Source organism: Pipistrellus kuhlii, unplaced genomic scaffold (genome assembly GCF_014108245.1).
Source record: "Pipistrellus kuhlii isolate mPipKuh1 unplaced genomic scaffold, mPipKuh1.p scaffold_m20_p_3, whole genome shotgun sequence".
NCBI lineage: Eukaryota > Metazoa > Chordata > Mammalia > Chiroptera > Vespertilionidae > Pipistrellus > Pipistrellus kuhlii.
Genome location: NW_023425529.1, coordinates 151,354,567 through 151,368,259, shown reverse-complemented (window position 1 = coordinate 151,368,259; position 13,693 = coordinate 151,354,567). Strand labels below are relative to the sequence as shown.

General features: G+C 49.8%; 1 protein-coding gene across 1 annotated transcript; it reads left to right on the top strand.

Annotated features, from left to right (window-relative positions):
• The first annotated feature begins 731 nt into the window (after positions 1 to 731).
• Positions 732 to 2,050, top strand: LOC118730575 (G-protein coupled receptor 183-like). The gene has a single exon (XM_036458631.2). It carries the CDS (start codon positions 823 to 825, stop codon positions 1,888 to 1,890), a length of 1,068 nt encoding a protein of 355 aa, XP_036314524.2. The 5' UTR covers positions 732 to 822; the 3' UTR covers positions 1,891 to 2,050.
• The last annotated feature ends 11,643 nt before the right edge of the window (positions 2,051 to 13,693 follow it).

The window sequence follows — 13,693 nt, the reverse complement described above, 5'->3', positions numbered from 1 at the left end:
TGAAACACAGCCATAGGAGCTGGAACCGTGCGTTACACTTCAACAAAGAGTTTACTTAAAAATATGTGTTTTTTGTGTGTATGTTGCCTTGGCAAACTGTTTTTTTCTTTTTTTAATTTTAATTTTATTAATTTCTTTATTGATTAAGGTATCACATATTTGTCCTCAAACCATTATTCCAGTCCTTCCCCCACTCATGCCCGCACCCCCCTATTGTCCTTGACCACTGGTTAGGCTCATATGTATGCACACAAGTCCTTTGGTTGATCTCTCCCTTTTAACCCCACCCTCCCTTTGAGGTCCAACAGTCTGACCCATGGCTCCTTGTCTCTGGGTCTGTTCTTGTTCATCAGTCTATGTTGTTCACCATTTCCCCTAGATGAGTGAGATCCTTTCCTACTGGAAATATACTTATAAGAATAAAAAATGAGACAAGCAATAATCTTTATGCTGAAAGGCATATGAATCAATCTGTAGTGAGCTTCTTTCTGGACCACCAGTTCTTCTGAGACCCAATTTCAATGTCAGACAGTTCCTTATGTGTACATGTCAGCAATGATATTTCAGTTCTGGATGGTGGGCAAATGGTGGTAATGCAGGTCCAACCCTCTCTGGTTTGGTCCTGGGCAACCTGCAGCGATACACAGCTGCTGACTGCTAGTATGGCAAGGTGTCATCAGCGTCTTCCATCTCTGGACTGCTTCTCCTCTGTCTTCATGGTTGGAGCCTTGGCAAACTATTAATTATTGCTACATAGAGCTGTCACCCACAGATTCAGTGTCCCACTTTACTTATTTTTGTCTCCCCTAGGACCTCTCTGACATGGCTTCCAGCACCGCCACCCTGAGCAGCATCTCCCACAATGCCAGTGTCTGCCCTCCTCACCACCTACCCCGGGCGGCCAGCGTGATGCTCTGTCTGTTCTACACGGCCCTCCTGGTCTTCAGCGCCCTGGGGAACACCCTGGCCCTCTTCCTCGCCTGTCAAAGGGGCAAGAAGAGCAACTCAACCAACGTCTACCTGGTCCACCTGGCGGTGTCCGACCTCCTGTTCACCCTGGCCTTGCCTGGGAAGATCGCCTACTACGCGCTGGACTTCAGCTGGCCCTTTGGGGAGGGGCTCTGCAGGCTGACGGCGTTCATGTTCTACTTGAACACCTATGGGGGCGTCTACCTCATGACGTGCGTGAGCGCGGACCGCTACCTGGCCGTGGTCCGCGCCCACCAGCGCCCCCGGCTCCGCAGCGCCGGCCGGGCGAGGCTGGTCTGCGTGGCCGTCTGGGCCCTGGCGGTCCTGCAGACGGCGCCCCTGCTCCTGATGACCATGAGCATCCCGGTGGCAGGCAGGGTCACCTGCATGGAGTACGACAGCGTCCAGGAGGTCTTCCGGCTGTCCCCCATCATCCTGGGGGCTTGCGTCGTGGGCTTCTGGGCGCCGGCGGGGGTCATGCTGTTTTGCTACGTGAAGATCACCCTGAAACTGTGCCGGACGGCCCGGGACAACCCTCTGACCAGCGAGCGAGGGCACCACCGGCGGGCCTGCCTGCTCACGCTGGTGGTGCTGGTCGCCGTGGTGCTGTGCTTCAGCCCCTACCACCTCAACGTCACCCAGTTCATGGTGAGGCAGATGCTCTACCCGCCGTCCTGCCCCGAGCAGAGGGCCTTCCGGGTGTCCCTGCAGCTCACCGTGTCCCTCATGAACACCAACTGTGCCATCGACCCCCTCATCTACTTCTTCGCGTCCACACGCTACCGGGAATGGCTCCTCGGCGTCTTAAAACTCAGGGCGTCAGCCTCCTCCTCCTCCTCCTCTTCCCCAAAGAGAACTTCCTCAGAAACACAAAGTACCACCAGGCTGGAGGCCCTGCCCTCAGAGGAGAATAAAGTCTAATGGCTTTAAAACCGCACCCGGGGAGCCGTTCGGGGTGGGGGGCCTGACGTGTATGTAACGTGTGTGTGTGTGTGGGTGGGGGGGAGGGTCCCTCGTGAACATGACCTGTGCCAATGACCCCGCATTTACCTCTTTGCATCTACACGTTACGGGGAATGGCTCCTCGGCATTTTAAAACTCAGGGAGCGTTCTTTAAGGTAAAAAAATATAGCCCTGGCTGTTTTGGCTCAGCGGTTGGACTGAAGGGGGCTGTTGGAAACGCACGTTCCTGGCTGACACTCCGGACCTTGTGAAGCACCGGCCCAGCGCTGGGTTCGACGAGGTTCTGGGGTGATCTGGCCGCATTCTCCTGTGTGAGAGCCACTGGCCCTCCTTGGATGCCCGCGCAGTGTCGGAGCTCTTGCCCATGGTATACGTCTGCGAGGGTTGTTGTGAGGAAGAACCATAAACTGTGTGGCTTAAAACAACAAAAAAACGGATTCTCTCACAGTTCCAGAGGCTGAGGGTCCAACATCAACGTGTGAGCAGGGCTGGCTCCCTCAGAGGCCGTGGGGGGGGGGGGGGGGTGAGGGGGAGTCTGCCCCAGGCCTCTCTCAGCGTCCGGGGCTTTGTGGCAGTCCTTAGAGTTCCTTGGCTCCTGGGTGCATCACTGGCTCTGTGTTCTCTGTGTCTCCTCCACACGGCGTTTCCGACGTTCTACAATTCGCCAGCCATCTTGGAAAGGTCCACCCTAAGGCCCTCATCTTAACTTCATTACACTTCTTTATACCTGAAAGACCCGAGTTCCACTTCAGGGCGTATGTGCAGGCCCTGGGGTTAGGGCTTCATCCTACATTTTGGGAGGACAAAATTCAATCCATAGCACCGGCCCTCCTTCCAGACACTCTTCCTGGAGTCTCAGCCCAGCCCTGACCTCCCAGCCCCAGCCCCCACCTCCTGCCTCAGGCCCCCCCCTCCCCCTTTTCCCCCCTCCTCCCCGGAAGGCGAGGCTTGGGAGAGGGAATGACAGGGGTCTGTGTTCAACACTAGTTGCTTAAAAAAATTTAAAAAAAAGTTTAAATGTCATGGTTGTTTTTCAGATCCTTTCAAAATAGCCCCACGCCACCCGGAGGCACCTCCCTCTCCCGGTGGGCCTCCGTCCAGAGGGAAGTGCAAGGGCCCTGGGCAGCCCCGTGGTCAGGACTCTGCGCCGAGGGCTCCCAGGCCCACCTGGGGGTGGACAGAGGCTGCCCCACCGGAGGAGGAGTGCAGGGGGATCCTGTCATGGGGTGGAGGGTCTCATGATGGCTTCTAAGAATCTTGATCACTTGACCTTTGAAGGGGGAAGAACAGAGAGTTTCGTAAGCCACGTTCGTAGATACCCGAATGTTCCTCCGGCGCTCGGCTTTCTCCAGAAAGCGCACTTCCACCCAGAGTCACCACTCCTCCTGCAGCACCGCGCACCACAGGCTAACCGCGGCCCAGCTTTCTCTGCCGTTTTCTTCCTCACTTCACCCGGGACTGGCTGTGCAGGGACAGACAGAGCCGAGAAGTTCCCCTGGACTCAGCCTGAGGTGCCGGGGTCAGACCGCACGTGGGCAGCCCGGCTCTCTCGTGGCTCAGGTGCCCTCCCTGCTTCCTCCTGGCTGAAACCTTTTCCTGACGCCAACGGTCCTGCCCGCCCAGGGCTCAGGCACTGTGATCCCAAGAACCCGCCTGCGTAGGCCCTGTCGCCTCCAGCAGCTCTGCCATGGCACAGGCAGCGGAGGTGGCTTGTAGAGGGCCACCTGAGAAGGCACATGGACATCCTTTAAATTGTCAGCTGAGCCTGAGGCACTGGCAGAGTCCGTGTCCCCAAGAGGGCGGGGTTGGGGTGGGGTGAGGGTGGGGGTGTTATTCAGTTTCTGACTTACCTTTGTCCAGGTGTCAGCAGGGGCGGGTCTAGATATGTAAACCCAGTAATGCTAGGACCTAGTTAAGAATGCAAATAAGATGGCAAGAAATATTCAAGGTAATGAATATCAAGAACTTACAGCCAAAAATAATCTACCCAGCAAAGCTATCACTCAGAATCAAAGGACAGATAAAGAGCTTCTTCACAAATAAAAAAAAGCTAAAGGAGCTCATCACCACCAAATCAGAATTATATGAATTGCTGAAGGGGGTTATTTAGGAAGAGGAAGAAGATAAAGATAAAAATTATGATCTACAAATACGTAACTATCAACAAGTGAATCTAAAAACCAAGGGAATTAAAAAATCTGATGAACAATATTAAGTGGTGAATATAATAGAATCAGAGGTATGGAAGGGGAGTGGACTGATGATTCTCAGGAAAAAGGGAAGAGGGGGTGCGGGAAGAGACTGAACAAAAACTGTGCACCTACGGATGAGCACAGTGGGGGGTGGGGAAAGGGCAGAAGGTGGGGTGAGAACCTGGTGGAGGGGAGTAATTGAGGGTGGGAAGAGGATCACATTTGTAATAATCTGAACAATAAAGATTTATTAAAAAAAAAAGAATGCAAATAAGCTCTTTTGACCCTATAAGTAAACCTGCTGTGTGGCTCGGGCGCTCGCTGCCTCTCCATCAGAGAGATGGCACCCACCTAGTGCCCAGCTTGATGAATCTATTTCTGCCTCTTGGTCTTTTCTTTCTTTCTTTAATTTTTTAAAAATATATTTTATTGATTTTTCACAGAGAGGAAAGGAGAGAGATGGAGAGCTAGAAACATCGATGAGAGAGATACATCGACCAGCTGCCTCCTGCACACCCCCCACCGGGGATGTGCCCGCAACCAAGGTACATGCCCTTGACCGGATTCGAACCTGGGACCTTTCAGTCCGCAAGTAGACGCTCTATCCGCTGAGCCAAACCGGTTTCGGCTCTTTCTTTAATTTCTTAATCCCCAGCTCCTCCACTCAGGAACCTGTCGTTTTCTGTGATGGACACGGAGAACAGAAAAACAGCCTCCCCGCAGTTGCTAAAGCCTGATACCTGTGTTCCCTTAGGCAGGTTGTGTATGGGGTGCAATGTGCTGAGGTGGGCACACTGCAGAAATGTGGCCAACAACTCACCAGCTCAACTCATAGCGTGAGGGGCTGCTGCCCCTAAAACTGGGAGGCTCAGAGGCACAGAGTTGTCTCACACACACTGCCCCCCCCCCCCCCCCCCCCCCGGGTTGCCTCAGCCACTGGCACCCTTTCTGCTCCAGCATTGTCACCATGGGGAGTGGTGTGTCCCTTTGTCAGCTGTAGTTCCTTAATTCCACCCCCAAGGCATTTGTTAGGGGATGCCTTGTGTCTCTCCAAAGTTCATATGATCCTAACCCGAGTGCCTCTGAATGGGACTGTAGAGCAATGGTTCTCAACCTTTTTTTTTTTTTTTTTTTCTCCCATTATTAATCATTCTCTTTATTTGAAGCATTCACTACCTAATATAAGGTCACAAAAAAATAGAAGAAGTGTACAGAAGAGTCATACACTGAACACACCAGTCTATAAATAGTGTTTGTAACCTTTCCTGGATTCATCAGAAATCTGATGGAAGCTGTGGGCCTTCTCTCCCAAAACATACATATATAGACAAGTTTTGCTTAACATTTCAGGAGGGATTCTCTGGAGTCCAGGCTTAGAACGTTCGGCTTATATTTATAAAAGCACTTTGTTTTGGTAGAAAAGTTACACTTCAATATCAACTTGAGTAGAAGCTAGTCACAACAAAAACATAAACTGCTATCATCTTGCCAGACAACAAAAATTCTTTTCCCTTGAAAGCATAAACAACTAAAATTCTGTTTGACTTTCTTTAATCTACTTCACTGTTTAAATATCTACCTTACACAATCCTAAACTTTTCTGACTGCAATTCCCTGCATGAGAAATTAATGTAAGCTGGATTTGTATAAACTTTTGATCTTTTAAAAGAATAGATGTTAACACTATCAAAATAAGAAGTACGTCTATAAATGTTTTAAGAGACATTAAAAAAAGTAACCAAAATCCCTATTTCAAATAAGTAAAACAATACCCCTGAGTGTTCAATAACTGACTATAATTTGACAGAAGTGAGAGATTTCTCATCAACCACTTGTTCTGTTGTTTGAGCAACAAGGCTTTGTTTTCCAATTCTGGATTCAACTGCACCAAGCCTGCACCAAGCAGACTACTGTGAGAAGTGAAAAATGTGGGGGGCCAGCCAAAGCTGCATTACCAAACAAATCTTTTGTAACCCCATACACAAGGCAAGATAATTTCCTGAAAATTGAGAATTAAAGGGGCCAATCATCCAAAAGTCCTAAATATTTAGAGTCCAAGGACCACTGCATTGTATTTTTTCTTTGGGCAAGAGTACATACTCTTATTATAGAGTCCCTACCGCCCAAGATACCGTTTTGGATGCCATAAAATTTTTCTTATTTTATTAAATTTTACAGACATTCTCATCTTGGTGAATTTTCCCAACATATGGTTCAGATGCTGATATTGTAGTTGAGATGTAGCCAATATTGCAGCCCCCTTGTTTTCACAAGATCCACATTTTAACCTGTATATTCCAAAACTGCCACACACTTCATTGAACAAGTTTACCAGTAAAATCTATGCTCATGAAATCTAGCATTTATAGATTATAGGTGAAAATGTATCTCAGATGAACTGCTCTTATATTCAGATTTATCAAGTTTAAATATATTCTACCTTGAACAGACATGTTATTTTCACCTACATTTAAAATGTCAAAATTTCAAGTTACACAAATTAACATGAGTGATAACCTTAAATTGTTACAAGAAGTAACAACTTATAAACAGCCACTTTACAAAAATCAAACCACACAGAAAATTGTCTTTTACATATCATGCACCTTTTCATTATATTATTCTATTCAATGCCCACACTGGAGGGGAAAAACTTAAGTGCAGCAAGTGTCCACCTTTCTAATCCTTTGGTTGTTAATATCTGTGTGGACTGGTGGTTCTCAACCTTTTTAATGCCGAGACCCACCGGTTGAGAACCGCTGCCGTAGAGCCTAAGTGGTCGGCAAACCGCGGCTCTCGAGCCACATGTGGCTCTTTGGCCCCTGGAGTGTGGCTCTTCCACAAAATAGCACGTGCAGGCGCGCACAGACAGTACGATTGAAACTTCATGGTCCATGGGCAGAAGTTGGAAAGAAATTTCAATCGTTGTACTATTGATATTTGGCTCTGTTGACTAATGAGTTTGCCGACCGCTGGCCTAAGTCCATCGGAAAACACAGATATTTATAGTATGATTCATTAACAGTAGCAAAATTACAGTTATGAAGCAGCAACAAAAATAATTTCATGGTTGAGGGTCACCACAACATGAGGAACTGTATTAAAGGGTCGCGGCATTAGAAAGGTTGAGAACCACTGCTGTAGAGGGTCTTTAAAAGGAGGTCCTTAGGGTGGGACTGGTATCCAGCCTCCAGCACTGCGAGGAAATAAACTTCTGTTGATTAAGTCCCCCCATCTATGGGATTTAGTGATGGCAGCCCCGGCCAACTAGCACAGTATTCTTACTCTCTCTCCCCCAATTGGGTAAAATAAATGGATCCTGCAATCTCCTTTGAAACATCACACTTCCTACAATCCACTGAGAGAATGACAGAAGCCCAGATGGAGCGGATGTTGTCCTTCCCCCTTGTTTTCGAAGGCACCTCTGGAGTGAACGTGGGGGGAGGCTGGAGGCGGTGAGGTCGCCTCGGTCAGGGATCACCCCGGGAAGGCTGAGCGGTGGCTGGGGCTGGCAGGGCCTGCGTGTTCCCGCCGTGTCACCGCGTCACTGTGCACTCAGTACCGTTCTGCCCTGCCTTTCCCCCGGGGCCAAGGTGATGACAGATTCGGGGAGCAGCTTTCAGGCCCAGACCGCCCATCTCACGGCCTAAAGAGGATTTTCCCCAGCCTGTTAGGTACTTCTGCAGAAGTCTGCTAATCTTATCTCTAGTCTCTCCACAAGCTCATCACAGAGTTCTGCTTATGACGGAGAAGACCAGCGATAAACACCGGGCTTTCCGTGGCCTCCCTGAGGTCCTCTGCTCAGGCACAGCTGTGACTCCGGCCACTTGCAGCCCATTCCGGTGAACGCAGCCGAGACGGGAAGGAGGTGAGAGGTCAAGTACTGGAAGCACCTCCCCGGGAGGCTGGGGTGCTGCCTCTCTCCTCAGTTCTACACAGTAAGCCCAGCACGGCAGAATGGGGCAACGGGGACTCCCTCCAGGTGGGGCCCTCATAGCACGTGGGCTCCAGGCCTGAGGTGGGGGGGGGGGGGGACGCTAGGGTTGGGAAAGTGGGAGGGGGAGGGCGGGTGGTATTGGCTGAGGTGAGTCACTGGTGGTTCCAGACCCTTCTGAGAGTTGAGATTTTTTCGTGTGAGACCAGTTAATGAGCCTGGTTTTCCATGAGTTCATGGGCCTCCCCACTATCTGTCCTGTATCTTTACCAGCTTTCTCTTCGTGTTTGATGTGGGTGGCCTAACTTCGCTCTCCTGTTTTGCCTCTGGTTGGGGCTCACGCTCCCATCTGGTAAAACACCATGTTGGAGGCGGAAACCCGAAAAGAGAGGGGAAGGCCCTAGATGGTTTGGCTCAGTGGCTAGAGCATGGACATGTGGACTGAGGGGTTGAGGGGTTATTCCAGTTAAAGGAATGTACCTCGGTTGCAGGCTTAAGTGTATATGGGAGGTAACCAATCAATGTGTCTCTCTCACATCAATGTTTCTCTCTGTCTCTCCTCCTCCCTTTCACTCTCTTTAAAAATCAATGTAAAAATATATCCCCAGATGAGAATTAGAAATAAATAAATAAATAGATAGATAAATAAGTAAATAAGAGAAGGGAAGGAAAGAAAGTGTTGTGGGGTCGAAACTTGGAGTCAGAATAAGACCACTGGAGGCTGATGATTGATTAAAAAAAGCAGGCAAGGATTTATTGAACTGGCCAGGATGGCCACGAGAGCACCACATGCAGGTGGAGTCCACATGACTGCACTGTTCCAGGTGTAGGCATCCTTTTAAAGGCCTAAACCACAAAAATTTTCCTTTGTTCTGATTTCTAAATTCTAAATGCTGGGAACAGCCCACAGGGTTGTTCCCAGTCACATCCTGCTGGACATGGGAATGTGACCCTATCTTGCGATAGCAGATAGTACAGAAGCAGAGCTGAGCGGTTAAACTCTAAAGGCTATCTACAGTTTCTACTCCTGAAGCTACTGAGTCAGTGGGAATCAATTTCCTATGGTCCTGGTCCACAGGCACAGGAAAACTGCCTTAGCCTCCAGGTCTCAATCTGGAAGCTGAGGTAACTTCCTTATTTTTAAGCAAGTGCAGAAGCCAGAATAGCAGGGTTAAAATTCAAACAGCAGCTTTTACCTAAGCATGGTTGCTACCATACTTCAAAAGGAGTCAGAGCAGGGAGAGCAAGATGAGGAATTCTGGCTCAGGGGCTCCCAGTCAACTGTCCTGTCCACCTGAATTCATGTCCTTCCTTTAAAAAATTTTTTTCACCCAAGGGTATGTTTATATTGATTTTTTTTTAGAAAGAGAGAGAGGGAGGGAGAGAGAGAAGGAGAGAGAGAGAGAAAGAGAGAGAGAGAGAGAGAGAGAGAGAGAGAGAGAGAGAGAGAGAGAGAGAGAGAGAGAAACATGGGTATGAGAAACAGATTGGTTGCCTGCCATAGGTACCCCAACCTCGGATGGAGCCACAATCTAGGTATGTGCCCTGACCGGGAATCAAACCAAAAACCTTTTTGGTGTCCGCACAATGCTCCAATTCACCGAGCCACCAGGGATGTCCTTCCTGATGCTCCCTGTGTGAGGCAGGGGTGCTGGGAGCTGGAAGGAGGCTTGGTTCCTGGGGAGCCGAGCAAGAACCACTGTCCTGAGATCCTGGGACCAGAGCCAGTGACGTGTTGTTCCTCATTTGTTCCTGCCCAGGGACGTTAGGGGCCTCTCTAGGACATGGGCTAAGTCAGGGGCAGAGGCCGCCAGACGATCTTCATGCTGCTCTTGGGAGACCCCTTGGCGGGCCTCCCACACTGCGACTCCACGGGGTGACGACTGTAGTTAGGACAGCACTTCAATGAGCGGCTCTGCTCAGCCGGCTCAGGGCACCCACGGATCCCAGGTCGCCCCCAGCGCTCAGCCGGCCTGCAAGCAGCTGCTGGCGGCTCCCTGCCCGCCCCATCCTTCCGTCCCCACCAGGAAGTGCCGGCTCACCCACAGACAGCTGTGTTTGCTCCCAAAGCTTCCCTGCCAGTGTCCAGATTGAGCAATTTAACCATGTGTTATGTAAACCGACAAAGCATACATTTAGTTCAATAAAGGTGAATTGCTAACAAAAGCGATCGTGCTGTTAAGATGGGTGTGAATGTCGTGGTTACAAGATATTGAGGAAACACATAAAAGTCCAGGGTGGCATGTGTTCTTGATTACTGCGTTCTCAGCTAGCCTTAATAAAGAAATCCAAACCGGAAGTCATAATAAAGGTGTGGATGATGAAAGACACAAAATTCTAATCAGGACAACTATGATTTTTTTTTAAGAAGACCTTGGCTACAGTGATACCAGCAGATTGGTGAATTACATTGTCATGTTTTAACTTCAAATATTTAGTGGATTTAATAACATATTAACTTTTAATGTAGTTGATAATAGTTAACAATATATTGACTAAATATATTCTGCCCTTTATCCAGTTTTTAATATGAATTGACTAGTAACCAGTCCCCAACCTAGGAAGAGAGGCTTCTGGCATGGGCCATTTGTAGCAAAGATCGTGGCCATTCCCAGAGGCATGGATCAGATTTTGTTAGTATTATGTACCCATTCCCTCCCCAACCACTCACCCACTCCCTCACCCACTCATTCACCCACCTACTCACTCCCCCACTCCCTCATCCACTCACTCCCCACTCCCTCCCCTACTCATCCACCCACTCCCTCACCCACTTACTCCCCCATTCACTCACTCCCTTATCCACCCACTCCCCCACCCACTCATCCACCCTCTCCCTCACCCACTCATCCACCCACTCACCCACCCACTCCCTCACCCACTCACTCACCCACCCACTTCCTCACTCACCCATTCACTTACTCTCTCTTCAGCCGCAGGGATCGTACAAGGGGGAAGTTCCCAGCTTGTACGATCCCTGCAGCTGAAGAGAGAGTAAGTGAATGGGTGAGTGAGGATCCCTGCGGCTGAAGAGAGAGTAAGTGAAGGAGTTGGTGGTGTAACACTTGCCCACAGGGGCCCGTGATGTGTACGGAGGCAGCCAGCAGAGAATCACTGGCATTGGCCGAATTGCTGCTTACCTGTCAGGTTCACCATGAGCATCGCTCAGCTCCGTTCTGGAGGATCCCTGGGGCTGGTTCTGAAATGCTACCTCCTACCCATCAGGCGCTGGCCCCAGGGACCAGCCTCTCCCTTAGCCCCAGCCCATCTGTACTCTGCACCCCCCTGACCCTCTCGTGGCTAAGCTGGCAGCATCAGACGTAGGGACTGAAGTGGATTAATTCCCACCCAAATCACAAACCGGGCAAGACAGCACCGTCCAGGGGTGGCCCAGGTCGGCTGCTCTTTGGGCAAGAAAACGCCTCATCCATGGTGCATCCTAAGCAATGCCGTGGTCTCCGCAGGCCCAGCAGGGCTCCGCCAGAAGTGTCTTCCCTGTGGAAGGAGGGGAGTGGAGTGAGAAGTTCCCCAAGGCATGTCTACCCTTGATGCCAGCACCCCTGGGCTGCAGTCACATTCAGCTGGCCTGGGGCGTGGGGTGCTCCCAACACAGGGTGCACAAGGGCACTCCGGGCTGACCCTCCCGAAGCCATCAGCAAGCCCTTCAGAGGGGAGGCAAGATTTCTTTGAAAGGTTTCAAAACTTTTTATTTAATATCTATGTAAGATATTAAAAACAGCAGTAAAACAGACAGTCAATACGGCCCTGCCCTCCCCCACCCTATTCATTTCCTTCTTCTGCCCCCAAGCAATCTTATCCCCACACTTGTGCTAATCGTTTTGGAGTGGGTTTGAGCTCTCAATTTAGAGATTTCGTCAATATTCTGAAATGGCCCCTTACACCGGCAATCAGCAAGAAGGCTGGCGGGGGCGGGGCGTGGCCTTCCCTCCGTTCTGCTCACATCTCAGGCGGAGGGTCCGCTGCTCCGCAGAGGTGGCTGGCTCTTCCCAAGATGTGCCTGACGCACTGTTACTGAAACAAAGTGCGTGCACATCCCCCCACTTACACCGGACCCTCAGGCCACAGCAGCTGCTGGCATCACCTTCCTCTGTGCAGGTCTACCTACCCCGTGGCCCTGCCAGCTGAGGAGGCCACACGCACCCGGGCACCTGCTCTCTCCAAGGGGCAGGCTCAGCCTGGTTTACAGACCTCTGTGTCCCTGGCAGCTTTGTGCACAGGAGAGGCTGGGGTCAGTCACAGGCTACAGAAATAAGGGGGTAACAACATCTGCACGGATATGCTAGGCTGAGCCGTCCTCAGATACAATGCAGGACTGCTGCGGCACATCGTTATGTAATCTTATAAGGTAAACTCCATGTGCAAAACCCGCCAAGACGGCCGAAGAGCAAAACTGACTGGAAAGAAATGAAATGGCAGTCTTAAGACAGAAAAGTCAGCCACCTGGGCTTCTGGCCTGGGCTTCCCCCATCGGGGGGCACAGCACTCCTCTGAAGCAGGGAGGGGCATCAGAAGAGACCAAGTGATGCCAGGAGTTGGGACCCGCTTTGCCTGAGATCCTAGCTCTACTAGAGGCCCCAGCAGGTAGCTTCAGGGGCTCTCCATCAGATACTACTGTACCCAGCGGGCTCACACATCACCATGTGGTCAAATGTTCTTACACACAGACTGCGGTTTCAGAACTCAAGTTTTAGTCTGAGCCAGAAAGCTGATTTTGACATTTCTGGTCCCTCCCTTCAGATATGGACTAGGGCAGAGGTCGGCAAACTCATTAGTCAACAGAGCCAAATATCAACAGTACAACCGAAATTCTTTAAAATTTTGGAGAGCCAAATTTCTTAAACTTAAACTATATAGGTAAGTACATTGTTATTAACTTAATTAGGGTACTCCTAAGCTGGCCTTTGCTAAAAACTCAAGGGGCCAAACAGCCGTGTGGCTCGCGAGCAGAAGTTTGCCAACCACTGGACTAGGGGACTTCGAAGAAAATAACCATCTGGTTCTCACACATTAAGTATCACTTATGCTGCCTGATTAAAAGAAAACACTTAGTCGAAACCAGTTTGGCTCAGTGGACAGAGCGCCGGCCTGTGGACTGAAAGGTCCCAGGTTCAATTCTGGTCAAGGGCATGTACCTTGGTTGCGGGCACATCCCCAGTAGGGGGTGTGCAAGAAGCAGATGATTCTCTCTCGTCGATGTTTCTAACTCTCTATCCCTATCTCTTCCTCTCTGTAAAAAATCAATAAAATATATTTAAAAAAAAAATAAAACACTTAAGTTTGTACATTTTCATTTCCATTCAGAACAACCGCTGTAGAAACATAAACCCAGAGATTCAGAAAACATTCTAAGGGACACTGGAATGTGTTCACAATTTTGTGTCCATTTCCCTAAACTTTTTTCCTTTCTAACCCCAAACTCAGTCTGGGTTTATGACTCAGGACTTCGGAGTCAGGCTTTCCTCTATTTGGGGAGGTGGGGTGTCACTACAGACAATGTTTTCCTTCTTCCTCTTTCTATTTCACAATTTGGAATCTGTTCACTTGAAAATTAGGCCCAACCTGTTACCATTTGCACAGAATCAGAAGCCGAAAGGCTCTTTCCTAGACTTTGGGA

Bases quoted from the DNA above. Each gene is read 5' to 3' on its own strand.
- LOC118730575 (XM_036458631.2), top strand. From the start codon at position 823: ATGGCTTCCAGCACCGCCACCCTGAGCAGCATCTCCCACAATGCCAGT.